General features: G+C 42.5%; 1 protein-coding gene across 2 annotated transcripts in view; it reads left to right on the top strand.

Annotated features, from left to right (window-relative positions):
* The window catches only part of CCDC60 (coiled-coil domain containing 60), a 342947-nt gene that overhangs the window by 141051 nt on the left and 174036 nt on the right, over positions 1 to 27860 (top strand). For both annotated transcript variants that reach the window (XM_040345544.1, XM_040345552.1), the window contains exons 3-4: positions 4857 to 4946; positions 24332 to 24414. In XM_040345544.1, the coding sequence (XP_040201478.1) occupies positions 4857 to 4946; positions 24332 to 24414 (173 nt within the window). The remainder of the gene's footprint in view (positions 1 to 4856; positions 4947 to 24331; positions 24415 to 27860) is intronic.

Raw genomic sequence — 27860 nt, 5'->3', positions numbered from 1 at the left:
GAAGTGTGGTCCACTTTAAGAAAGGACAGATAGTAAGCACCTTCCACCCGAACTCCTCTAGAGACACCACGTGGGACACAATAAGCCCCCTCTGGGGTACACACTCACCAGAAAGTAAATAATACAGGGCGATGTATGCGTAACTCCAAACTGATAATCAGCCTTCAAGCAGGGTAATCAAACACATCTGTATAGGAGCTTGAGAATATGTGTAGGATGAAAAGCAGTAACCTTATGTTCCGGTGTCTTCTTCAAGAAAAGATGGACCTCTCTGTGGGAGAAGGTCATGTGAGCATGTATCCAACAAGGGATAATACCAAATGATCCATGCAGCAGGAGTGTCTCCAAACTGGTGAGCAGCAAAACCAGGGACTGGTGAGTGTGTACCCCAGAGGGGGCTTATTGTGTCCCACGTGGTGTCTCTAGAGGAGTTCGGGTGGAAGGTGCTTACTATCTGTCCTTTCTTAAAGTGGACCACACTTCTATTTGGAACTTTTTTGCCTTTACCTCACTGATTTCCTTCACGCAACATTGGAGTGTAGACGTGGTGCCTTGTGCATCTACACTAGAACTGTCACCATTAGCGCCGTTTGTGATCTTAATATCTGTGCATTTATGCTCTCTTAATTTTGATCATTTTTATCATGTTTTTATTTTTTTAAACGGCTGCTCCCATTACCGTAATATACAGATTGCTCTGTAACCTGCGGAAATCTGTTATTGGATTTTGCAATAGTTTTTTCTGTGTTGGCGCAGGGAGGTGTATTGTAGGCCTTTAATTACACTTTTTTCTTTTATATGTCAAATAAGGCCAAGAAATAGAATCAAAGGCTTTTTTGATGTCCAATGAGAGAAGACATGAGGGGATACGACGTGTTTTAGCAATATGCGTTAAAAGGACCGCTTCATGCCCTTGCCTGGCGAGAGGGCATGAAGCCAACTTGGTCCCGGTGAACGAGAGTAACAATGATTTTATTGAGGCGGCTTGCTAAAATGTTTGCTAATAATTTGATATCCGTGTTTAACATGGAAATAGGGCGTTGATTTGAACTAAGGGTATCATCTGTATGTGGTTTTGGAATCATGCATATGATAGTCATCAATGATTCTTGCCTAAAGGATTTATTTTCCAGTAAGTCATTAAATGCTTCTGCTAGTAAGCGGGAGATTATGGGCCATATTCTGAGTAAAGTTACGATGGAGTATCCTGAGTTACTCCATCGTAACTTTACTCAGAATATGGCCCATAATCTCCCGCTTACTAGCAGAAGCATTTAATGACTCCCTTTTTTGACCCGTGTATCTATGCTCCTGATTCTCAGAATCATTTTTGCATAGATACACTTAAGATCCGCCATCTGTAAGTCACTTACACTGGCGGATCTTAAATGCAATGACGCCGGCCGCCGCTAGATGGCATTTACATGAAGGAGTCATTTGCATATGCAAATGATCCTTCTACGCCGATTCACGAACGAGTTCGCGTCGCGTAACCGTCGCTAACGTTGTTTGCGTAAGCGGAAACTTACCCCTGCTATATGAGGGGTAAGTTTCCGCAAGTCTCGCGTAGGCCATGTTACGGATGGCGTCGGGTCCCCGTCGTGTTTTTTTCGTCGGATACGTCGTTTACGTAAGTCGTTCTTGAATACGACTTTACGTCAATGACGCACACGTCGGCGTCATTGACGTTTTCCGCCGAGAACTGGAGCATGCGCACTGGGCTTTTTGCAGCCCGGCGCATGCCCAGTTCTTTTGTATCGGGGGCGCGCTTCATTTGAATAGAAGCCGCCCCCTTGGAGATCCGCCAGGCTACGCCGGGACACTTACACTCCGCTGTCCCAACTTATGGAGCAAGTGGTTGGGGAATACAACACCTGCTCCAGTAAGTTGGGACAGCGGAGTGTAAGTGCCCTAAGCGAAGCAGGCGGATATTTACTCAGAATATGGCCCTATGTCCTTAAAAGTTCGGTAATAAAGGGCCGAGTTTCCATCTAGGCCTGGTCTCTTATTTGTTTTAAGCTCTTTAATGGCTGCTGCTACTTCTTCTCCTGTAATGGGTTTTTCTAATATAATTTTTTGAGATTCATTCATCTGTGGAAGGTTGATATGTGAGAAAAAAAGAGTCTGCAGCAGCAGTATTAAAGGTATTTGATTCAGTATAAAGTGCTTTTAAATGAGAACTGAGGGCCAGATCCTCAAAAGGGATACGCCGGCGTATCTACTATACGCCGTCGTATCCCTGTTTCTATCTTTGGAACTGATCCACAGAATCAGTTTCCAAGAGATAGACAGAAGATCCGGCAGGTGTAATAGTTTTACACTACCGGATCTTAAGATGCAGTACCGCGACCGCCGCTGGGGGCATTCATCGTCGAAATTACGCGTTGGGTATGCTAATGAGGAGTTATGTCGATCCTCAAAGCTTTTTCGCGTTCGCTACGTCGCCGCTACGTTAGTTTCCCGTCGCTTAGTTACACTTTTGTAAACCAGCCCTACTTTTACACAGCAGGCGTACTGCTGTGTAAAGTATGGCCGTCCTTCCCGCGTCGAATTTTTTAATTTTACGTCGATTGCGTAAGCCTACGGGAATACGGAAATACGCTACGCGCCGCGCCGATCAAAAAATGATGTCACGTCGCGCAAAGCACGTCGGGAAATTTGAGTCACAAGCATGCGCAGTACGTCCGAGGGGGGGAGCACGCCTAATTTAAATGGGACTCGCCCCATTAGATTAGGAACGCCTTGCGCCGGACGGATTTGAGTTACACCGCAGCAAATTTCCAGGCAAGTGTGTTGTGGATCGATACCTAACTTAGGAAATTTGCGGCAGTGTAACTTAAATCTGTTAAGTTACGTTGCGCTGCGGGGCTGTGGATCTGGCCCTGAATGTCTGCACTATTTTAAGTGGGTTACTAGTGGATGTATTATTTGTCAATTTAAGTTTAATAGGTTTAAATGATTTGTTGACGGACCTAAGTGTTCTAGCTAGAAATGTTGCAAATTTGTTAGATTTCATGTAGAACGTGTGTTTGGTTTTATGCAGTGATTTTTCGGCTGAATCAGTTAGGAACAAGCCATATTCTAAACGCGCTTTTTCTAGACATGTTTTTGCGGCGGTTTTAGGATCATTTTGGAAGGCTATAAATGATGTGTTAAATTCCTTTTCTAATTTTATAGCAAGATTTTTACGTTCTTTTTTAAATATCCCCATTTTCTGTTGGAATGTACTTCTTAAAACTGGTTTGTGTGCTTCCCAAATTGTGAGTGTGGAAATGTCGGGGCTCGTATTATGGGTTAAATACTCTTTTAGGGCCTGTTCAATTGTTAGGCAATATGTGGGATGTTTAAGTATTATGTCTGGGAAGTACCATGTTGGGTCATGTTTCTTAGGTATTGTTGAGGCAATGGTGGTGTATACAGCTATGTGATCAGACCATGGGATCGGTATAATATTAGAATTAACAATTTCTGGTACCATGTCTATTGTTAAGAAAATGTGATCGATATGATGCGATGATTGGTGTGGATTAGAATAATAGGTGTAATTTCTCTTTGTAGGATTAGATTCTCTCCAAGAATCAACCAATTTATACTTAGATATTAGATTAGAGAGAGTTCTTTTATTTTTATATCTTGGTGGGGTATATAGGGTTTTGTCCAGAAACGGGAGGAGGACCTGATTGGAATCACACAGACAAACAGCAAAGCTTTATATCAAAAACAATAGACAGTAGCAGATGGGACAGAAACAGGTAAGGCTGGAATTCTGCCCAAAGTTTTGAGTGAAATTACTCTTTAACCACTTGCTGACCAACCGCCGCAGTTTTACGGCGGCAGGTCGGCTCTGCTGGGCGAGATCACGTAGATCTACGTCATCTCGCCGAGCAGCCAATAGGGGTGCAAACACACAGCTCCCGGACCTGTCAGGGGGGAATGTATGAACAGCGATTTGTCATTTTCCTCAGTCACTCCACCCCCCTTCAGTTAGAACACACTCAGGGAACATACTTAACCCCTTTGTCGCCCCCTAGTGCTAACCCTTTCCCTGCCAGTGGCATTTTTATAGTAATCAATGCATTTTTATAGCACTGATCGCTATAAAAATGCCAATGGTCCCAAAAATGTGTCAAAAGTGTCTGATGTGTCCGTCATAATGTCGCAGTACTGATAAAAATCGCTGATCGCCGCCATTACTAGTAAAAAAAAAATATTAATAAAAATGCCATAAAACTGTGCCCTATTTTGTAGACACTATAACTTTTGCGCAAACCAATCAATAAACGCTTATTGCGATTTTTTTTTACGAAAAATATGACGAAAAATACGTATCGGCCTAAACTGAGGGGAAAAAAAATATTTTTTTTATATATTTTTGGGGATATTTATTACAGCAAAAAGTAAAAAAAAAATTATTTTTTCAAAATTGTTGCTATATTTTTGTTTATAGCGCAAAAACTAAAAACCGCAGAGGTGATCAAATACCATCAAAATAAAGCTCTATTTGTGGGAAAAAAAGGACGCCAATTTTGTTTGGGAACCACGGCGCACGACCGCGCAATTGTCAATTAAACAACGCAGTGCCGAATCGCAAAAAGGGGCCCGGTCATTGAGCAGCAATATGGCCCGGAGCTGAAGTGGTTAAAGAGGAGCTGACACCTCAGATAGGTGCAATGTTTCAGCAGAAGTCCTCTATGCACTGTTTGCATCTAAACTATTTACATATTAACCCATAGTTTTAGAATTTACATCTTTCCCCAGCCTTATTTATTCTCTGCAACACATACCAATGCTACTAACTTCTCTATTAAATGCCTTTAAAATATATACACTGAATCTTAACGCATTTTGTTTTCCAGGACACAAAAAATGACGATACAGTCAATGAAAATGATACTCAAGAGGAAAACAGATCTGAAAGCTCCTCTAGACCACCTATATCAACATTGGTGAGATAAGAATGATCTCAATCATACTAGAGTAATTAAATGTATTGCAGCTATTTATTTATATTTATCAAATAAGTTATAGCTGCTATTCCTGTTTTTTGCCTACTGTTGCACTGTTTTATGTTGTATCAGATCTTTGGTTAAATCAAGCTGCATTCAAGCCCCTGACTAAACAAGCTCCAAAATATTTTTTGTTAAAGTTGCATGAACAGTTCATTATCTCCCAGACTGAATTACAATTTAGTACAATGATGGTCATGATAAAAAAGAAAAATATGACGCGCTCCCTCTTTTCCCCAAAAAATACTATGTGATGTAAATACAAAATAAATAAAATAAAATAGTGACCCCTAGTGTGAGTATTGCATATGACACCAAAAATATATTATATACGTCACAATGAAAGTGATATGTGCCACCAGTGACCTCTAGTGTGTACAAAAATTATAACACATATACCAACTAACAATAATATGTACAACCAGCGACCTCTAGTGGTTACAAAAATTATAAAACACACACACACACACACATATATATATATATATATATATATATATATATATATATATGGCAGAGTCCATTAATCCAGTGATATCTTCTGTGAACTAATCCTGTCCACACACAATCCAACAGTGAATGATAACAAATGAGTGACTTAACACCACGTGTACCCTCCACCTGTCACACTATGTGCTCACCTCCCAGAGCGGCGCGGCCCCCAATTGGACCAAGTAGCACCTTCCCCTTTGGGGTCTCAAATCCAGGATCTTTAAGCTCCCAATCATAAACTCCTGCAAGCGTGATCCCTCATATGATGGCAACATAAGGGTAAAAAAGGAACAAGCATAATGTAATACTGTAAAACATTTTTTTTTTTAAAACAGAAGCAACTATTCCACTCACATTTAGGAATGCACTATCCCTGGTGCATAGATGTGATGAACTTGAAAATATACAGATCCGTCCCTGGGGGCACAAAATCATCTGCAAGTCCTCCTAGGAGGGCAGCAGGGCTGAAATGCAGATCTTACTGATTTATAGCTGTCAACTTATTCAAGAAACTCAAAGGACATCAGATGTTTAAAGCTTGCAATTTTTACATACAGTCAGCTCCATAAATATTGGGACATCGACACAATTCTAATCTTTTTGGCTTTATACACCACCACAATGGATTTGAAATTAAACAAACAAGGTGCTCTTTAACTGGAGACTTTCAGCATTAATTCGAGGGTATTTACATCCAAATTAGGTGAACAGTGTAGGGATTACAACAGTTTGTATATGTGCCTCCCACCTTTTAAGGGACCAAAAGTAATGGGACAATTGGCTGCTCAGCTGTTCCATGGCCAGGTGTGTGTTATTCCCTCGTTATCCTATTTACAAGGAGCAGATAAAAGGTCATTTTAAGTGTGCTATTTGCATTTGGAATCTGTTGCTGTCAACTCTCAATATGAGATCCAAAGAGCTGTCACTATCAGTGAAGCAAGCCATCATTAGGCTGAAAAACAAAACAAACCCATCAGAGAGATAGCAAAACCATTAGGTGTAGCCAAATCAACTGTTTGGAACATCCTTAAAAAGAAAGAATGCACCGGTGAGCTCAGCAACACCAAAAGACCCGGAAGACCATGGAAAACAACTGTGGTGGATGACCGAAGAATTTTTTCCCTGGTAAAGAAAACACCCTTCACAACAGTTGGCCAGATGAAGAACACTCTCCAGGAGGTAGGTGTATGTGTGTCAAAGTCAACAATCAAGAAAAGACTTCACCGGAGTGAATACAGAATGTTCACCACAAGATGTAAACCATTGGTGAGCCTCAAAAACAGGAAGGTCAGATTAGAGTTTGCCAAACAACATCTAAAAAAGCCTTCACAGTTCTGGAACAACATCCTATGGACAGATGAGACCAAGATCAACTTGTACCAGAGTGATGGGAAGAGAAGAGTATGGAGAAGGAAAGGAACTGCTCATGATCCAAAGCATACCACCTCATCAGTGAAGCATGGTGGTGGTAGTGTCATGGCGTGGGCATGTATGGCTGCCAATGGAACTGGTTCTCTTGTATTTATTGATGATGTGACTGCTGACAAAAGCAGCAGGATAAATTCTGAAGTGTTTCGGGCAATATTATTATCTGCTCATATTTAGCCAAATGCTTCAGCACTTATTGGACGGCGCTTCACAGTGTAGATGGACAATGACCCGAAGCATACTGCGAAAGCAACCAAAGAGTTTTTTAAGGGAAAGAACGTTATGCAATGGCCAAGTCAATCACCTGACCTGAATCTGATTGAGCATGCATTTCACTTGCTGAAGACAAAACTGAAGGGAAAATGGTGAAAGAATAAGCAGGGACTGAAGACAGTTGCAGTAGAGGCCTGGCAGAGCATCACCAGGCATGAAACCCAGCATCTGGTGATGTCTATGCGTTCCAGACTTCAGGCTGTAATTGACTGCAAAGGATTTGCAACAACGTATTAAAAGTGAAAGTTTGATTTATGATTGTTAATCTTTCCCATAACTTTTGGTCCCTTAAAAAGTGGGAGGCACATATACAAACTGTTGTAATTCCTACACTGTTCACCTGATTTGGATGTAAATACCCTCAAATTAAAGCTGAAAGTCTGAAGTTAAATCCCATCTTGTTAGTTTCATTTCAAATCCATTGTGGTGGTTTATAGAGCCAAAAAGATTATAATTGTGTTGATTTCCCAATATTTATGGATCTGACTGTAGTTAAATGTAAACTGGTATGTGCCATACATTTGGGATTACTTTAAATCACTGTAGTAGGCACTGTTACTAAGGTGATCTCCACTATCTTCTGGGTCCCATGCCGACCACCTGACCTGCTGCTTACTGAACACCGGTGGTCGCCTGCTCAGCATGGTCACCATTAGGGATGAGCCGAAAACACCCGGCTCATCCCCACAAACCTTGCTTGGTGGTTGTGGGGGTCTGCGGGCAGAGGGCTTATCAGAATCTGGAAGCCCCCTGTAACAAAGTGGACCACCAGATCCCAGCCCCCCATGTGAATTGGTAACTGTACCCCTACCATTTCACCCAAAAATCATCCCCATGTTGAGGGCATGTGGCCTGGTATGGTTCAGAAGGGGGGCACACTCTCATCCCCCATCTTTTCCTGCGACCTGCCAGGTTGAGTGCTTGGATAAGGGTCTGGTATGGATTTTTGGGGGGAACCCCACACCATTTTTTTTAAATTGTGACGTGGCCTGCCAGGTTGCATGCTCAGATAAGGGTCTGGTATGGATTTTGAGGGGACCCCTAAGCCATTTTTTTTAAAAAAATTGGCGCAGGGTTCCCTTTAATACCCATACCAGACCTGGTAGGGAATTTGGGGGGACCCCCACGCATTTTTTTTTTACATTTTGATTTGGGGTTTCCCTTAATATTCATACCAGACCCAAAGGGCCTGGTAATGGACTGGGGGAACCCATGCAGTTTTTTTCAATGACTTTTATCTGTATTGCCGGGACCCGACAATTCATTATAGCCACGAGTAGTTTTAAATAACTTTTTTCCTTTAGAAATGTAATTTTGTGCAGGGACTGTTCTAAACACGCGAAACGTGCGCTACTTTACAGACATACTGTAGACACTCCCCAGGTACGAAATTTAAAGGAATATTTCACTTTAAGCAATATTAAAATCACTGCTCCCCAAAAAAGCTGCCGTTTTTAAAACGGATTAAAACATGTCCCCTGGGGCAGGACCCGGGTCCCCAAACACTTTTTATGACAATAACTTGCATATTAACCTTTCAAATTATCACTTTTGTTTTCTCCCATAGACTTTTAAAGGGTGTTCCGCGGCTTTTGAATTTTCCGCGAACACCCCAAATTGTTCTCTATTCGGCGAACAGGCGAACACCCGATGTTCGTGTCGAACTTACGTTCGACTCAAACATCGGGCTCATTCCTAGTCACCATTCAGAGAACACTTTATGTTTTTCAAATGAATAGACTTGTGCATTTGTTTTCGTCGGAATTCATTTTCGTCCGAATTTCAGGTATTTTCGTTATCATTTTAACAAACGATAACGAAAGCACAGAAAACGAAAACCAAAATATCTGATATAAACAAAGGGCCAGATTCACAAAGGTTAGCGGATCTTTAGATCCGTGTAACCTATGTGTTTTAAGATCCACCCTCGCAAGTTTGTGAGGAAAGTGTCAAATTCACAACACACTTACCTCCAAACTTGCGACGGCGGATCCTAACTCCCCCGGCGGAATTCTAATTCCGCGGCTGGGGGAGTGTACTATTTAAATCAGGCGCGCTCCCGCGCCGATTTAAATACGCATGCGCCGTCCGGGGAATTTCCCGGCGTGCATTGCTCCCACTGACGTCAATAGGACGTCAGTGGTTGCGACGTGAGCGGGACTTGCGACGCGCGTGTTCGTGAATCGGCGTACGCAAACGACGTAGGAAATTTCAAATTCGACGCGGGAACGACGGCCATACTTAACAATACTTACCCCTGCTTTTAGCAGGGGTAAGTATACGACGGGTACCGCGCTACGGAAACGACGTAAGAACACAGCGTCGGGTCCGCGTACGTTCGTGAATTTCGCGTATCTCGCTGATTTACATATTATTCAGTGTAAATCAGCGGGAACGCCCCCGGCGCCATTTTTAAATCCAAAAAAAGATCTGACAGTGTAACACAGTGTGACACTGTCGGATCTCAGCCCTATCTATGCGTATCTGATTCTATGAATCAGGTGCATAGATAGGACCAGTAAAAATCAGAGATACGATGGTGTATCTGAGATACTCCATCGTATCTCTTCTGTGAATCTGGCCCAAATGCTTTATTTTTGTTTTCGTTGCAGTCGAATGTGCCTAACCTTAACTCTATTAGTCCAATATTATTCTACATAAAGAGAAAAGATTAGATATTATAGAGACATGAAGAAGAGGTCGACATAGAGAGAAAAGATTCGACATAGAGTGTAAAGTTTTGACAAAGAGAGAAAAGATTCGACATAGAGAGCTATAATGAAATGTCGGCTCCCAGCAATTCAGAGAGAATTTATTCATAAAAAAAAAAAAAAATGCGTAGGGGTCTCCCCAAATTCAATTACCAGACCCTTCAGGTCTGGTATGAATATTAGGGGAACCCCGCCGTCAATTTTTTTTTAAAAATGACGTGGGGTTCCCCCCAAATATCCATTCCAGACCATTCAGGTCTGGTGTGGATTTTAAGGGGAACTCCACCCCAAATTTAAAAAAAAATGGCGTGGAGTTCCCCCAAAAATCCACACCAGACCCCTTATCCGAGCACGCAACCTGGCCGGCCACAGAAGAGAGGGGGGCGAGAGAGCGGCCCACCCCCCTCCTTAACAGTACCAGGCCACATGCCCTTAACATGGGGAGGATGTCCCCATGTTGATGGGGACAAGGGCCTCATTCCCACAACCCTTGCCCGGTGGTTGTGGGGGTCTTCAGGCGGGGGGCTTATCAGAATCTGGAAGACCCCTTTAACAAAGGGGACCCCCAGATCCTGGCCCCCCTATGTGAATTGGTACCCCTACCATTTCACTAAGGACGTGTAAATAATTGTAAAAATACTCACACAAACCGTGGAAAAAAGTCCTTTTTTTAAAAAATTCATAAATCCAGTGGTGATAATCCACTCTCGACCCCCGCTCCAACGTTGTCAGTATCCAGCGACGGGTGATCTCCTCTTCCACCGGGGTCCAGCGATGAGAAGATCATCCAGGTCTGGGATCCAGAGCGTAGCATCGCTGGCCGCCTGTCTCCACCAGAGGGGGACGAGGTCACGTGATGGGTGGCCCCGCCTCACCTATATAAGAACTGTCACTAGCTCCAGCCGCCTCATTCGCCGGGCTGTCTCCAGTGGAGACAGACGGCCGGCGATGCTGCGCTCTGGATCCCGGACCTGAATGATCTTCTCATCGCCGGACCCCGGCGGAGAGGAGATCATCCGTCGCTGGATAATGACAACGTTGCAGCCGGGATTGAGAGTGGATTACCACCGCTGGATTTTATTTTTTATTTTTTAATAACGGACTTTTTTCCACTGTGTGTGTTTTTTTTTAATTCTTTACACTTCCTTAGTGAAATGGTAGGGGTACAATGTACCCCATTACCAATTCACATAGGGGGGGCCAGGATCTGGGGGTCCCCTTTGTTAAAGGGGTCTTCCAGATTCTGATAAGCCCCCCACCCGCAGACCCCCACAACCACCGTGCAAGGGTTGTGGGGATGAGGCCCTTGTCCCCATCAACATGGGGACATCCTCCCCATGTTGAGGGCATGTGGCCTGGTACAGTTCAAGAGGGGGGGCGCTCTCTCGCCCCCCCTCTTTTCTGCGGCCGGCCAGGTTGCGTGCTCGGATAAGGGGTCTGGTGTGGATTTTTGGGGGAACTCCACGCCATTTTTTTTTAAATTTGGGGTGGAGTTCCCCCTAAAATCCACACCAGACCTGAAGGATCTGGAATGGATATTTGGGGGGAACCCCATGTCTTTTTTTTTAAATTGACGGTGGGGTTCCCCTTAATATCCATACCAGACCTGAAGGGCCTGGTAATTGAATTTGGGGGGACCCCACGCTTTTTTTTTTATGAATGAATTCTCTCTGAATTGCCGGGAGCCGACAATTCATTATAGCCGCGAGTGATTTTTAAATGACTTTATTCAACATTAGAATTCTTCTATAGCTTGTAGGTGGAACATTCGACTGGAAATGTACGATTGCGGCATCGTACAGTTTCGTTGCTCCGTCGAATCTTTTTTTTTTTTTTAAGATTCTGTCGAATCTTCTTTTTTTTTTTTTTTAAGATTCCGTCAAATCTTTTTTTTTTTTAAGATTCCGTCGAATCTTCTTAGAACATTCGTCAGACACCATGGGCCAAATCCTCAAAAGGGATACGCAGGCGGAACTGCTGTTCAGCCTGCGTATCTCTGTGCCTATCTTTGGAACTGATCCTCAGAAGCAGTTTTCCAAAGATAGGCAGAAGATCCGACATCTGTAAGAGACTTACGCCCCATACACACGATAGAATCCATCCGCAGATAAATCCCAGCAAATGGGTTTCTGCGGATAGATCCTATGGTGTGTACACGCCAGCGGATCTGTTTCCGCGGAGAAATCTCCTCTGGGATGGATTCCAGCAGATCGGATATTTGCTGACATGCACAACAAATCCATCTGCTGGAATCCATTCCAACGGATGGATCCGCTCGTCTGTACAGACTCACCGGATCCATCCGTCCAAAGGGATTCCCCGCACGCGTCGTAATGATTTGACGCATGCGTGGAATTCCTTATATGACAGCGTCGCGCCCGTCGCCGCGTCATAATCGCGGCGACGGCGCGACACGTCATCGCCAGAGGATTTCCGTGCGGATTTCAATGCGATGGTGTGTACACTCCATCGCATCGAAATCTGCGGAAATCTTTGAGAGGATTTATCCGTGGAAACGGTCCGCTGGACCGTATCCGTGGATAAATTCTCTCGTGTGTATGGGGCCTTACACTGTCGGATCTTAGGATGCAGTACCGCATCCGCCGCTGGGGGCATTTCGAGTCGAAATGCCGCTTCGCGTATGCAAATGAGGACTTACGGAGATCCTTTGTGTTTTCTGCGTAAGTTTACGTTTGCATACGTAAAATTAGTTCTGCTTTTACAAAGTGTAAACTAGTTACACCTTGTAAAAACAGAGGGCCAAATCCTCAAAAATCCTGCCTAACTTATCTTTTCCCATTTAAGTTACACTGCCTTAAAATTTCTACCTAAGTGCCCGATCCACAAAGCACTTACCTAGAAATTTCAGGCCGTGTAACTTAAATGTCTCCGGCGCAAGGCGGTCCTCTTCTGCAGGGGGCGATGACAATTTAAATGAGGCGCGCTCCCGCGCCGGCCGTACTGCGCATGCTCGTGACATCATTTTCCCGACGGGCAGTGTGCAAAATTACGTTACGCCGGGCTTTGTGGATTGCGACAGGACAATAAAGTTGCGTCGGGTAAAAAAAAAGTTACGCGCCAAAAAAAAAAAAAAAAAAATTTAAAAAAAATCGCGGCGATCGAAAAAAAGGTCTGTTTTTACAAGATGTAACTAGTTTACACTTTGTAAAAGCAGAACTACTTTTACGTATGCAAACGTAAACTTACGCAGAAAACACAAAGCTGAAAAGCTTTGTGGATCTCCGTAAGTCCTCATTTGCATACGCAAAGCGGCATTTCGACTCGAAATGCCCCCAGCGGCGGATGCGGTACTGCATCCTAAGATCCGACAGTGTAAGTCTCTTACAGATGTCGGATCTTCTGCCTATCTTTGGAAAACTGCTTCTGAGGATCAGTTCCAAAGATAGGCACAGGGATACGCAGGCTGAACAGCAGTTCCGCCTGCGTATCCCTTTTGAGGATTTGGCCCAGACCTTTTTTTCGATCGCCGCGATTTTTTTTTAATTTTTAATTTTTTTCGGCGCGTAACTTTTTTTTTACCCGACGCAACTTTATTGTCCCGTCGCAATCCACAAAGCCCGGCGTAACGTAATTTCGCGCGCTGCCCGTCGGGAAAATGACATCACGAGCATGCGCAGTACGGCCGGCGCGGGAGCGTGCCTCATTTAAATTGTCATCGCCCCCTGCAGAAGAGGACCGCCTTGCGCCGGAGACATTTAAGTTACACGGCCTGAAATTTCTAGGTAAGTGCTTTGTGGATTGGGCACTTAGGTAGAAATTTTAAGGCAGTGTAACTTAAATGGGAAAAGATAAGTTAGGCAGGATTTTTGAGGATTTGGCCCCATAAGCCTTCAATGACAGATTCGACCTTTTAATTTGGATTTTCGGACGAATGGAAAAACAAAGTAAATAAAAATGAATTTCGGGAGTAACTAAATACACGTATTTTTCGGACGAAAACGAAATTCCGAAACAAAATATTTCAGTGTGCACATGTCTACAAATGAATGTAAAGTGTTTTCTGATTGGATGAGGTGGAGATCATAACTTCACCACCCTTATGCCGCGTACACACCATCGCTTTCTGCGATGGAAAAAAACGTCATTTTCAAAAACGTCAATTTAATTGACTGTGTGTGGGCAAAAACGTCGTTTTATGTCTTCTAAAAAACGACAGAAAAAAATTGAAGCATGCTTCAATTTTATGTGTCGTTTTTGGCCGACGTCGTTTTCTGTGTTCTAAACATTGACCGTGTGTACGTAAAAACGTCGATTTAAGCCCGCGCATGCTCAGAAGCAAGTTAGGAGACGGCAGCGCTCATTCATGTAAAACGACTGTTCAGAATGGAATCAGCACATTCGTTAAGGTGTTTTTCAGCTTATAGACAAGAAAAGAAAGCGCTTCTTTAACCCCTGCTTTTAACTGCTACCCAGAAATGGACGTTTGTTGCGGCTGATCTTGTTACATAGTTATGACAAGCTTTTAATTAGTTTCTTTCTTGTTTGATAATGTTTATGTTTGTGTTCTGTTATTTAGTTGTATCTTCCATCTTAAACATTTTAAATATATATATTGGTCCACCTTTTTTTTTTTTTTTTTTTTTTTGTCACCAATTTGATTAGTAATCTCTATTTTGTGTTTATTTAGGAGTGTGTGAAGTGTCTGCAACAACCTAATTTTTTAGTTAACTCACCCACAAGCATGTTTTTTTACCTTGTTAATGTTTGCATTATTTATTTTGTAATGGGTCTGCCCACTCAATAATGATCTCTCAAATCTACAATAAAGAAACATGGTGAAATTTGGCTGAAAAATTAACATTTATTTTAGTCTTCCTAAAAATTTCAAAAAAAAAAGGTGGCAACCCAAAAACACAACATAATAAAAACAAAGATGCCAAGGTAGGCAGCACTTTAGAGCATGCTTGATTTTTTCTGAAAACAAGGGTCCCCGAAGCCACAAATACAGCCTGTGAGTCCACATTAAAATTCCATCAGGGGCACCGTATTATTTCTTGGCCTTTTTCTTCCCAGCAGCCTTCCCTGCAGTCTTCCCTGCAGCCTTCCCTGTAGCCCGAGTCCTTGGGGGCTGGGTTCCTGGAGGAGATGAGGTGGCAGGAGCCAGAGCAGCCTCATGAAGTGGAGGAGCAGGAGCAGGTGCAGGAGCAGGAGCAGGAGCAGGAGCAGGAGCAGGAGCAGGAGGAGCAGCAAGGACAGGAGGAGCAATCCGCACAATGTGGGTGTCGTCATCGAGCTGCCCCAGGGATGCCATGGTTATGGCTTGGAAGATGAGGAGTTCGCAGCGCACACGCTGGCTCTGCTCCAGATTGTACAGCTTGGCTGCAATGAGCGCTGCGAACCCCTCAACTTCACTGGGTGGCTCTCGGATGGCTGCAGTAGCTTGGCGAAGCAGGCCCTGGGTCTCCTCCTCCATACTCCTGAGCCGTTTATTGGGATTGCGGAATGGAGGGATCCGGGAGATGGTATCCCGCCGGCGTGCCTCCTGGGTCCCACTGGGGCCTGCCACCTCCTGGCTCCCAGTGGGCTCTGCCACCTCCTGCCTTGCAGTTGGCCCTGGCTCCTCCTGGCTCCCTGTGGGCCCTGTCTCTTCCTGGCTCCCTGTGGGCCCTGGCTCTTCCTGGCTCCCTGTGGGCCCTGGCTCTTCCTGGCTTGGGTCTGCCTGTGTATCAAAAAAAGGAACATATGTTATTTGTGTTTGTCATTAATCACACACATTTTTACAATCATGAGTGATGCAAATTGAATGTCAATATATATTACACACAGGGTCGCCATCCCTAATTATGTGGCCCCTTAAACACCTTCAGACATGGTCCCCCTGGAATTATGTGGGTTGTTGCATGCCTAATTTAGCAAATAAGTGGCCTTTTCCCCAAAAATTATTTTATTCAATTTAGTGTCAACTAGATAGTACTCAAAAAGGGTGTCTTCCATCTGGGACCCCTTGCAGGTGTATTGCGTTACTCCCCCCTACTGGCCTATCTGAAAATGCCACCCACTCCTTCATAAACATTATTAATTTGCCCATTTTGACCCCATCATGTTTTCCCACTACTGACTATTGATCCTATCCCTAAACTTACGAGATTCACATAGAATTTAGAACAATAGTAACATACATTTACCATTATTACTATACTTGTCATATACTAACTAAATTCATACAAAAAACACATACCATGCTCCATGGGTCACAATTGGGGTCCTCCAGGAACTCTTGCTCTTCCTCCGAGCTTGCCTGCTCTTGTCTGCAGGGAACACTGGAGGATTGGCTGCTGGGAAGCTGGGAGCTACCTCTTGGGGGAAGGGTAGACATGGATGCCCTGGTCTCAATGTGGTCGTCCAGGAACTGCAGCTGACTATAGTACCACAGGGTTGGTTTGTATATGGAGTCAGCTGCAGCCCCAGACCTCATTGAGGCCAGGACTTGGACCCGTTGGGCCCTGTAGGTGCCCCTGATGGAATTTAGTTTGCTTTTCACAGTGGCTGTTGTGGCGTTGGGGACCCTTGTTTTCAGAAAAACAAGCATGCTCTGTCTAGCTTTCTCCCTGGCATCTTTGTTTTTATTTATTGTGCTTTTGGTTTGCCACAGAACAGGATGTTCCTTCCATTTTTGTATGAATTCTGTCAGGAAATCAGCATCCTTGAAGGGATCCATTCTTTCTGCACATGAAACAGAAGCCAAAACATAATGTAATTAAAGCCACTAGCTTACTTCCCCTAACTAGCCCACAAACTCATTCCCTATTCACTATAATAAAGTCGGAATAAAAAACTTACGTCTCGTCGTTATGAAAGATCGTGATTTACGCCTTCTTCCACAGACTATGCACGCCGTTTACAAACACGTCCCATCCCTTTTACACTACGCACGCGTGACGCTCCGCACGACACCCCGCCCCTGACGTTCGGTATCGTCCTTTCCACGCCCCTTCTCTGTCGTTTGGTGAGTGAGAAAAGATGGACAACATGGAGGTGTATTCTAGCTCAAGCCAGGAGGCAGGCCAGGCCCAACCACGCCGCAGATTCCGCTGCAGAGCCTCCAATATGAGTTTTCATGAAATGGTGGAGATGGTCACCATATTGAGGAGGGAGGACTATGATGCCAAGCATGGCCCCTACATGCATCCCAATAAAGTCAAAGCCCAAATTATGGAGAAGGTCATCCGTAGGCTCCAGCGGAAGTTTGGGAAAACCAGGAGCAGAGAGCACCTGCGCAAAAGGTGGTCGGATTTAAAAAAAAGGGAACCCCACCAACTTTACAGAATTAATAGGGTGATTCGAAGAAGAAGTAAGTTTTTTCCATGTGTATTAATTATTTTGGTGTGTTCTTTGTGCCATTTTATTTTTTTTTGCAGGTTGACCATAAAATGAATATTATGAATGTGGACGCATGATGCAGTCGTCGTAGTCGTCGTTCATTCGCTGACTTTCAATAATCCAATACCATATTAATGAGAAATGGCATCATGCCTAGTTTGCATGTGCAAAGGGGAGTTGAAGCACTGTATCTGAACTAAAATCGTAAATTTAGGAATTGTGGGCGAATGAACGACGACTCCTATGACCAATTAGTCGACACAAATATGAAAGTTGTGACATTTTTGGGGCTTAAAAAAAAGGTGTATTCAATTCTGGAATTGATGGAAATGTGTTTCAGCTTATTTTAGAAGAAACGTAAATACCTTGAGATTCCCAAAAAGGAGCGTTTGCTACTCCTTTTTTTATTGAACATGTGTACTCAGTAGCACAATTGTTTGTCACAATCACAACCTATGTTGGGTCACACACAGGGGTGAGCAGATCCAGGGGAGACTTGGTTAGCTTACATATCTAAAAATATAAATTTGGTCAACACATTTGACATTACTTTGTGAATGGATTAAATACTGGTCTATTTTCTTGATAATTGTTTAAAAATCAACAATATTGCCCTTTTGTTTATAATTTAGTAATTTTTTGGTGTCATTTCAGGCCGCTCGTAATGTTTGAACCTCATGTTTTCCCTTTCTTCAATCTTGTAGGGCACAATGAAGCAGAAAGGCAGGAGGCACAAGCCAATCAAGCCACACCCCCGAGGGATGTAGAGGAAGAGGAACCTGCCTCAACATCCGGTAAAGTAACATCTACCACATTTTCTGTGAATATAGATATAGGCATACAATCTTTTAACACATGTTTTGGTTCCACATTTCAGGAGGAAATCGGGCTGGTCAGGGACTGGACACGTATAGTGCCCAGCTCCTCATCGGCGAGGTTCTCACCTGCAGGGCCCAAGTCGAGGACATACGTCTGGCCTGCCGTGAAATACGCCACAAAGCGAAGACGCTGGAACGGCAGCTTAAAAATTTTATTAATGTTTTGGGGAGGGTTTAATTGTTTGTGTCATTTTTATTTCCCTTGAATTTTAAAAACACCAAAAAAAAAAAAAAAAAAAAAAAAATTTTTGTACTAATCAAAAAAAAGACAAAAAAAATATAAAAAAATTATATTTTGTACTAATCAAAAAAGACAAAAAAAAAATTAAAACAAGATTTTGTACTAATCAAAAAAAAAAAAAAATTTTTTTGTACTAATCAAAAAAAAGACAAAAAAATTATAAAAAAATTATATTTTGTACTAATCAAAAAAGACAAAAAAAAAATTAAAACAAGATTTTGTACTAATCAAAAAAAAAAAAAATATTTTAAAAAATGATTATATTTTGTACTAATCAAAAAGAAAAAAGTAAAAAATAAATAACATTTTGGACTCCAAACAATTTGTGTGTAGTTATTGGTATCAATGCAGACTCATTCAATTACTCAGGCATATTTGTAGAGTTATTAAGATTTAACACTCATGGGAATTTATGACATCCCAAACACATGGCTGGATGAGAACCTAGGAAAAAGAAACATTACCCCCCAAAACTTACAAATAAATAAAATCTAAAAAATAAACACTGTTTCATCAAACAAAAAGTAAATTGTATTCTTTAGTCAAGATCAGGCATTTCAATGGCCCCCCTCCCCATAAAATAGTCCACATATGATTGACGCACTGCACGTGCGGTTTGGGGGGCCAAGCCTCTATGGCTAGCCTGATGTCCCGGGTCTGGAAGCCACAACATCAGCCTCATCAGGCAATACCGTCAGATAAGTTTGTGAATTTCGTTTTAAAAAATTGTGTAAAATGCAACAACATAGGATGATGTAATTCCATTTGTATTCCGCAAGGTTTATTGCTGTTAAAAACAATCGGAATCAGCTGGCCATGATTCCAAAGGCATTCTCTACCACACGTCTTGCTCTGGCCAGCCGATAATTAAAAACCCTCCTCTCATGGGTGAGGGTGCGTACGGGAAATGGCCTCATGAGGTGGGGACCCAAACCAAAAGCCTCATCTGCAACAAACACGAAGGGCAGACCCTCTTCGTTCTCCTCCGCAGGTGGCAATCCTAGGTCCTCCAACCGAAGCCGTTGGGCGAACTCCGTCTCCGCAAAGACACCGCCGTCCGACATCCGGCCATTTTTCCCAACATCCACGTACAAGAACTCTTAATTGGCAGAGACCACCGCCATCAAAACAACGCTGTGGAACCCCTTGTAATTGAAGAAATGGGATCCACTATGGGGTGGGGGCACAATGCGGATGTGCTTGCCATCAATGGCTCCTCCGCAGTTCGGAAAGTTCCAACGCTGGGAGAAGTCCGCTGCCACAGTCTGCCATTCCTGTGGCGTGGTGGGGAACTGGATAGAAAGAAAATAAAAAATACATTAAAACAAAGATTTTGAACAGAATATAGCTAAAATTACAAGGGATCCCACCAACAATTCCACAAAAAAGGTTAGTATTAAAAAATAACATGTGAACACTAAGCATATTAATCACCCCCTCTGATGTTCAAAAAATATATTTAGGGGGAGTGGGGCTCAAGATGAGTTTCTCACATGAGAAACAACCCCACAAAAAAAAATATAAATAAGAAAAATAATTATTATATGTAGTTCAAAAATCTAGGGGGGGGGGGTTTGGACAATGGAGGCCACAAATAAACGGGGATATAGGGACACACAAAATGCAGCACTACAATGGAGGCCACAAATAAACGGGGATATAGGGACACACAAAATGCAGCACTACAATGGAGGCCACAAATAAACGGGGATATAGGGACACACAAAATGCAGCACTACAATGGAGGCCACAAATAAACGGGGATATAGGGACTATGCTAGGTGGGTTTGGCCACAACATAGAATGATGGACAGGTTGGCTAAATTAAATAAACATGTAGGGCTTTACAAATTGTGTAGAACAGCATACATAGAGACAAAGTGAGCATTCTGAGCATATTAGAAAAGTTTTTTTTTTACTTTTTTTGGGACATAGTTTGACCATTGAAAGAACAACACTTACCTTAACATAGTCCTCCTGAAGAACCTGAATGATGGCCGAACAGGTCTCCGGGATTATGAGGCCCAGAGCCTGGGGGGAGATGCCCGTCGAGAACTTCAAGTCCTGCAGACTTCTCCCTGTTGCAAGGTAGCGCAACGTAGCAACTAGCCTCTGCTCAGCAGTGATGGCTTCCCGCATAACGGTGTCCTGCCTGGTGATATATGGCGACACCAAAGCCAAAAGCTGCTGAAATACGGGGTCAGACATCCTAAGAAAATTCCTGAAATCATCAGGGTTATTTTCTCGGATCTCCCGCAGCAGAGGCATATGAGAGAACTGGTCCCTGCGTAGCAACCAGTTCTTGGTCCACAACCTCCTCCTCACCCTGTTCATGGACCGTCGCTGGGATGCAGCACACATCCTAACAACAAGCACAGCACGATCTCGGCGACGAGTTCGTACCCGCAACATGGCTAGAAAACGGTCGTCAAATCAGATCAGACTAAAAATTACGCCCTGAAGTAAAGAATGGCCTTTGAAGAACGACCTGCTAAACAGCACCGTGCACACAAAACGTAATGCCAAAACAAATACGTCCTTAGTACAAGCACTGTATCACAGATCCGACAACAAATAGACAAACTGTACGACAGAAAACGAAATTTAAAGCACAGTCACTGAAAATCACGAATCGTATCTCACCAAACTTTTACTAACACGCAGCAACACGATATCAGCAAAAGAGGCCGTCTTCCGCATGGAAACGACCCTTTATAGTGACGTCGTGCGTGATTGACGGAACTGCGCTGTGCTAGAGCGTTGTGAAAAAGCGATGGTGTGTATGCTACGTCGTTGTTCAAATTGAAGTTTGAAAAATGAAGTTTTTTTAAAGCACATAAAGCGTCGCATTTTTCCATCGCAGAAAGCGATGGTGTGTACGCGGCATTATTCTCCACCTTGTCAAATCAGAGAACACTTTGCACTGAGGAATTGCAAATGATCCCTCAATGGCACCCATGCATAGTCACATAGTTACATAGTTGATAAGGTTGAATAAGGACAATAGTCCATCTAGTTCAACCTGTGCTGTGTGTGTGCGTGTAAAAAATCATTTTCCATATCCCTGTATATTGTTTTCACTAAGATGCAGGCCCAGGAGTCTTTTAAAACTAGCCAAACTTCCTGCCGACACCACCGATTGTGGAGAAGAGCATCACATCCTTACAGCCCTATCTATTTTATGTGGTGGGGGGAAAAAATCACAAAGATTGGCTTTTTCTTAATCTTCTTTCTATCTAGTATTTTTTTCCCATAAAGTGTCCATTGAGGAAAGCAGAAAAGGGAACCATTTAAGTTGAAAATACAATAAAGTTTGATAAGATTACATATACAGTAGATTTATGTAAAATAGTGGTTACATAAAATAGTGTCTATCAGTAATACCATATTCATAAAAGTACAGAATGCCATCATTTGACAAATTTTATTATGAGATGAGATTATGATTATGAGACACTCAATATCCGCTTATTCACAACTTGTTGCCATAGCATATCTTTATTTTAGTACTTTTTAGGATCCATTAAATTGAACAATACTTACAGTAAAGTTGATATTTGTAAACACCAATTTAATTTTAGTCTTTCATTATCAAAAACGAAATAAAAAAAATAAAAAATCAATCTCAGATAAGACTTATTTAAAAACACTTTCTTTCTGTCCAGCGCTTTAGCATTAGTACAATGTACTACATTTAGATACCTGTTGTTGAAGAGGGCTTCCTGTCAAGAAGATTTTAAAATCTCTATGGATTGGTCTGTAGATATTTTCTTGCATAGTGCTTTGATAAGAAGGGTAACAATTTAATAAAAAGGTGAATAGGTTCGATGTTTAAAATGTTTTTAAAAAACACACCTTCCCCGTTCTTCATTGTGGCAATGTCAGCGATCGTCTGTTCCCTGATATAGGGAAAGACAATCACTGACGTCACACATCCAGCCCCGCCCCCTACAGTTAGAAACACATATGAGGTCACACTTAACCCCTTCAGCGTCCCCTAGTGGTTAACTCCTAAACTGCAATTTTCATTTACACAGTAAGCAGTGCATTTTTATAGCACTTTTCGCTGTGAAAATTACAATGGTCCCAAAAATGTGTCAAAATTGTCCGATGTGTCCGCCATAATGTCGCAGTCACTAAAATTTGCTGATCGCCGCCATTAGTAGTAAAAATAAAATTATTAATAAAAATGGCATACAACTATGCCCTATTTTGTAAACGCTATAAATTTTGCGCAAACCAATTGATAAACGCTTATTGCGATTTTTTTTACCAAAAATAGGTAGAAGAATACGTATCGGCCTAAACTGAGGAAAAAAATGTTTTTTATATCTTTTTTTGGGATATTTATTATAGCAAAAAATATTGAATTTTTTTCAAAATTGTCGCTTTATTTTTGTTTATAGCGCAAAAAATAAAAACCGCAGAGGTGATCAAATACCACCAAAATAAAGCTCTATTTGTGGGGGAAAAAAGGACGTCAATTTTGTTTGGGAGCCATGTCGCATGACCGCGCAATTGTCAGTTAAAGCGACGCAGTGCCGAATCGCAAAAAGGGGGAAGGTCCTTAACCTGCATAATGGTCCGGGTCTTAAGTGGTTAAGCTAGTGCATTGTTGGTTCACTAACCTTTTCCTTCAAATTCCCTTCTAAATGTTTTTTTTCTTTGTTTTCTTTGTCTGAATTTATCACTTCCTGTTCCTCCTCAGTAAGCTGTTCTGGCTGACTAACCACCGCTCGGATGATGATGGTGGAAAGCTTACTGAGGAGAAACAGGAAGTGAGAAATTCAGACAAAGAAAAAAAACATTTAGAAGGGAAATCGAAGGAAAAGTTAAGTAAACCAACAATGCACTACTGTAGCTTAAAGTAACCTATTTAGAAAATAAAAAAAAACTTTACAACCCCTTTAAATATAATACACTCCACATATAATTTACATAGACTATTACCAACACATTTAGTATCCAAAGATGTTTAGATTCCCTATGATTTTATGAGACAGCAACCCCCACAATATTCAGCAAGAACCCGGGAACAAACAGATAGGGCGAGGTCTATTGTAGATAAGTGGCTGGGGGGCCACCCCATACTTACACTATGCCCTTGCTGTAACTTGTCCCCATCATTAAGACCCATTCCATGATGAAGTTGTGTAAAATCCTGAATCTTACTTAATATAAGCCTCTTGCATTCGTCCAACAGCAGAGCTCCGGAAGAAGGAGAAGCAACAAAAACAGCCAATCAGTTGTGTGGTAGTGCAGGGAGCATGTTGATAGGCGGACAGAGGACAGTGACAGAGAGACAAGCTTAGCAGTCAGAAGCTCCTCCTTTCACTGTGCAGTCATGTTACTAAACTGCAGCAGAGTAAAAATCAGGTCCCCTTCCCCATTGCTCCCAACTGTTCCTGATTTCGAGGAACTGTCCCTGATTTTGAGGGACTGTCCCTGGTTTGGAGCAATGTCCCTCTGTCCCTCATTTCTCCTCATGTGTCCCTCATTTTGGTCTGATCTATAGAGTTGTATATAAAACACAGTTTTTATCTACCAAAAAGTGTTTTCCAGCACTAAACCTTTCATCTGATTTCTAAACTGCTGCATTTGTAAATTCCAAAAGGAATAGTAGTGGTAAAAAAAAGCTTGTGGGTTTAACCAATCTTGTTTTTTTGTACAATTCTCCTTTAAGGTGGCGTGGCAAGGGGTGTGTCCTATGCCTGCGTACTTTTGCTGGTAGGTGTCCCTCATTTCCATCTCAAAAAGTTGGGAGGTATGCCCTTCCCTGCCAGACAGGGCTCTGTGAATCTCAGCACTGGATAGATAGATGTTTTTTTTTCAACCTGACTAACTATGTAACTATGTAAAACAGATCCATTGTATGTATTTCATCTGTGTATTTAGCTGTTTGCTTGGAGTTTAGCTTTAGGAAGGCTTCTCTAAATCTAAATTTTTCTTCTTTTTTTTAAGCCTTTATCACCTGGACCCTCTGGGTACTTGAGACATAAGGAAAAAAACGCAAACGGCTTTAATAATGCTCTCAGCCACACCAGGTAAGTTATCAATAAAAACATAATTTGTAATTTGGTTCTACAGAGTTTTGCACAGACACAAAGAATATGTTACTGTACTAGCAATGTGCAAGTTTACAGCGCTACAAATGCATTAATTCACAGATCAAATATGCTGCATAGATAAAAGTGTAATATTGCTCTGGCTGGTGTGATCTTCTATGTATGCTATTATGCACACGTTACAAAACTATTGGAGTTGCAGGGGTTTCTTTTGGCTCTATTCACACTTGTGCGACTTGTCATGCAACTTTGGAAATCAAAGTTGCAGGACAAGTTGTTCCCATGTTTTCCAATGATACCCATTTATATATATACGTGATTTAAAGTTGCAACAACTTCACAGTAGTTCATTCACTACTTTGTTCTAATTTTCATGCAACTTGAAGACCATAGGGGCTGTAGGGGCTGCTAAGTGATGTGGCCCACCTGTCACCCTTCCGGCCCAGCATTCCCTTCCCAAACACTAAAAGCTAGCTGTCCTACTGGTGGACTACTGCTCCCTCTTCAGGCAATGCCAGCCCTCCTGGCTACAGCTGTCCGACTTTACTGCCCATGACATTGCAATCCTCCCTACTGGCTCCACACCCAGCTCTGACTTTTTACTCTCAGTCCTCTCTGGCGTGCCTCTCCAGTCCTCCTGACTGCACATGTCACTCACCAGCCCGCCTGGCTGCAAATGGTGGTTTCCTCCTGAAGACTTGCCCAGCATTACTAACTTCTGGTGTCCTCTCTGACTCATCCTGTGCCTTCTGTCTAAATCCTTCATGCTTTCTTGAAGGTCTCAGTCCTGCACCCGAGCCCCAGGCCCAAGGTCACCCCCCCAGACTGGGGAGCTCCCTCAAAGGCCCCAACAGCCTAGTACGCCATCATCAGTTCTTCCACCTGACAACTCCTCCCAAACTGGGCTGACCCTGGGTATTTCAAGAAGGCCTGCCCCCTGCCTATCCTTGTTGGTGATTCGTCAGGGCTCCCAGAGACACCCCAGACAGCTCCACCTCTCTTTCTCTCCTCTTCTTCCAGAATCCTGTAGAAGAAAGAGGGAGGTGACAGTGAAGTGATGCTGTCTGTGACTCACAGCTGCTGCTCTGAGCCGCTCCAAGCCCACACAGATCAAAACAAACAGGTCTAGCTTCCAGCTAGGCCTGCCTAAATTTGCATGTACTGCAAAAATCCTATATGTGCAACAGTTGTCCATTATCACTGGTCAAAGCAAAAGTTGCACCCATCCAAACTTGTGTCAAAGTTGCGTCAAAATTGCACTAAAGTTGCACTATAAGTGTGAATGGAGCCTTATAATTAACATAACAATTCTATATTATGTTGTGCAATTAGGTATTTACTTGTACACTCCTTTTAAACAAGAACATCTATGGTTTGCCTGGGAAGTGGATCTTACTTTCATTCTAGTATTTGTTTTGAAGTCAGTGTTCTATACTTCTGAACAGCCAGAATATGAGCCTATCAAGTTGCAGGGAAGTAAGTTCCATGCAGGAGCTGATTTACAAAAACAAGTTAAGGCTAGTAGAAGATAGGAGAAGATTATACGCCAAATCACCATATACTGTAGGTAATGAAAGGAAAATCCAGATGGCTGTACACCAAAATGAGATCCAAATGTCTTTATTTGCATAAAACCATGAGGAGCACTAAATATACAAGCCAAGGGAGACCCAGCTTAAATGTTTTGCACAAAAATTGTGCTTTCTCAAAGCCCATTCATTTAATTTATGAACTAGTAAGTTATACCTAGCCAGACCCTCCCTTGTGGAGGTGTCAGCAGGTTAATTAACCAATTTAATAGAATGTTCTTATCATTGCGTAACAAACAAAAACTTGTGTTACAAAAAACAAATAATAATGTGTAAAAGTAATAATACAAAAATATATATACAAAATATGCAAGATTAAAAACATATGAAATAGTACAGCCAGACCCTCTTTTATATATTTATACGTTATCCATTAATATGTATTTAAGGTAAATTCAAAAACTAGACTACTAAAGAGAGGAACAGCCCAGGTAACAACATAAAAGCGCCACTAATGAGGGGAAGAAAAAAAGTATATATTTTTACCTCCAGAAGTGGGGGGTAGCGAGGGGGCTCGTTTTTCCCCGTCCCTCGCCAAGCTATATATGGGTTGGTAGGAGAGGATCCGCAATTTTGGGAGTATAAATCCATTTAGGTCTGGGATAAAATTCTACCGTCACTATATAGATGACATTTTGTTCATCTACACTGGTCCTCCAGACAGTTTCAACAAATTCCTGGATTATTTAAATGATAATCCGCTTAATTTAAAGTTTACTGGACAATTCAGCCATGATACTATCCCCTTCTTGGATGTCACTCTGCAGGGAATGGATGGTTGCATGACTTTTGGTCTCTACAGGAAACCCCTGTCTGGTAATTCTCTCCTCTGAGCAGATTAATGTAGGCCAGTCCTCCCTTGCTTGTACATGTAGTGCCCTTCATGTTCTTTATGGTTTTATGCGAATAAAGGCATTTGGATCTCAGTTTGGTGTGCAGCCATCTGTATTTTCCTTTCATTATTGCTTCAGCTATGACTGGGCGAGCACCCTGCAGTGTGAAGATCATGCTGTTGGGGGTTGGAGTCGGCTCACCTGTGACCAGTGTGGACCTTTTGTGTGTTGTACCATATACTGTAGGTGTGGTCTCAGCAGCCATACTTGGACCTAAACAAAACCAGCCAGAGAAGAGGTATGGCCTCAAACATACAGTAGCTGCCCAATGAGACACAAGTGGCTTAAGATTATAAAAATGTATATAACTTTATTAATATGAAAAATGTTTATTACAAAAACCACCAGATCCCTCCACCTATAAAATTAATATATGACAATGTTGTGGAGGGATCTGGTGTTTTTGTAATAAACATTTTTCATATTAATAAAGTTATATACATGTTTATAATCTTAAACCACTTGTTTCTCATTGGGCAGCTACTGTATGTTTGGGGCCATACCTCTTCTCTGGCTGGCTTCCCCTATCTTTTTAGGAGCTGATTTACTAATAGGTATGTGAGGCATCTGCCTAAAGGATACTTTTCCATGTATAACTATTATATTTTCTATCATCAAATGGAATAATAATCTTGAATAAGGTTACATACTGTAACATCTCTGATGTTAGTTATGCAGAACGAGCGCCGCTGTATCTCATCCAGCCAGCTGCGCTCCGTTCTGTAAGACGTCCGCGTCACTTCCTGTGCGCGGGCGTCTGCGTTCCACGCTGGAACGCGGAAGTGCGACCAGCGCTCCTCTCCGATTTCCCCGCGAAATCGGAGCTATTTAAAGCCCCAGAGATGACGGCAGGGTGTTCCGTTATTTTGTCGGATACCTGCCGTCACCTGGGAACACCCTGCCTGCACCCAGAACCTCAGGATCTTCCACAGACCTCCTCATC

This window comes from Rana temporaria, chromosome 1 (assembly GCF_905171775.1).
Source record: "Rana temporaria chromosome 1, aRanTem1.1, whole genome shotgun sequence".
NCBI lineage: Eukaryota > Metazoa > Chordata > Amphibia > Anura > Ranidae > Rana > Rana temporaria.
This window is presented reverse-complemented; position numbering and strand designations above follow the sequence as displayed.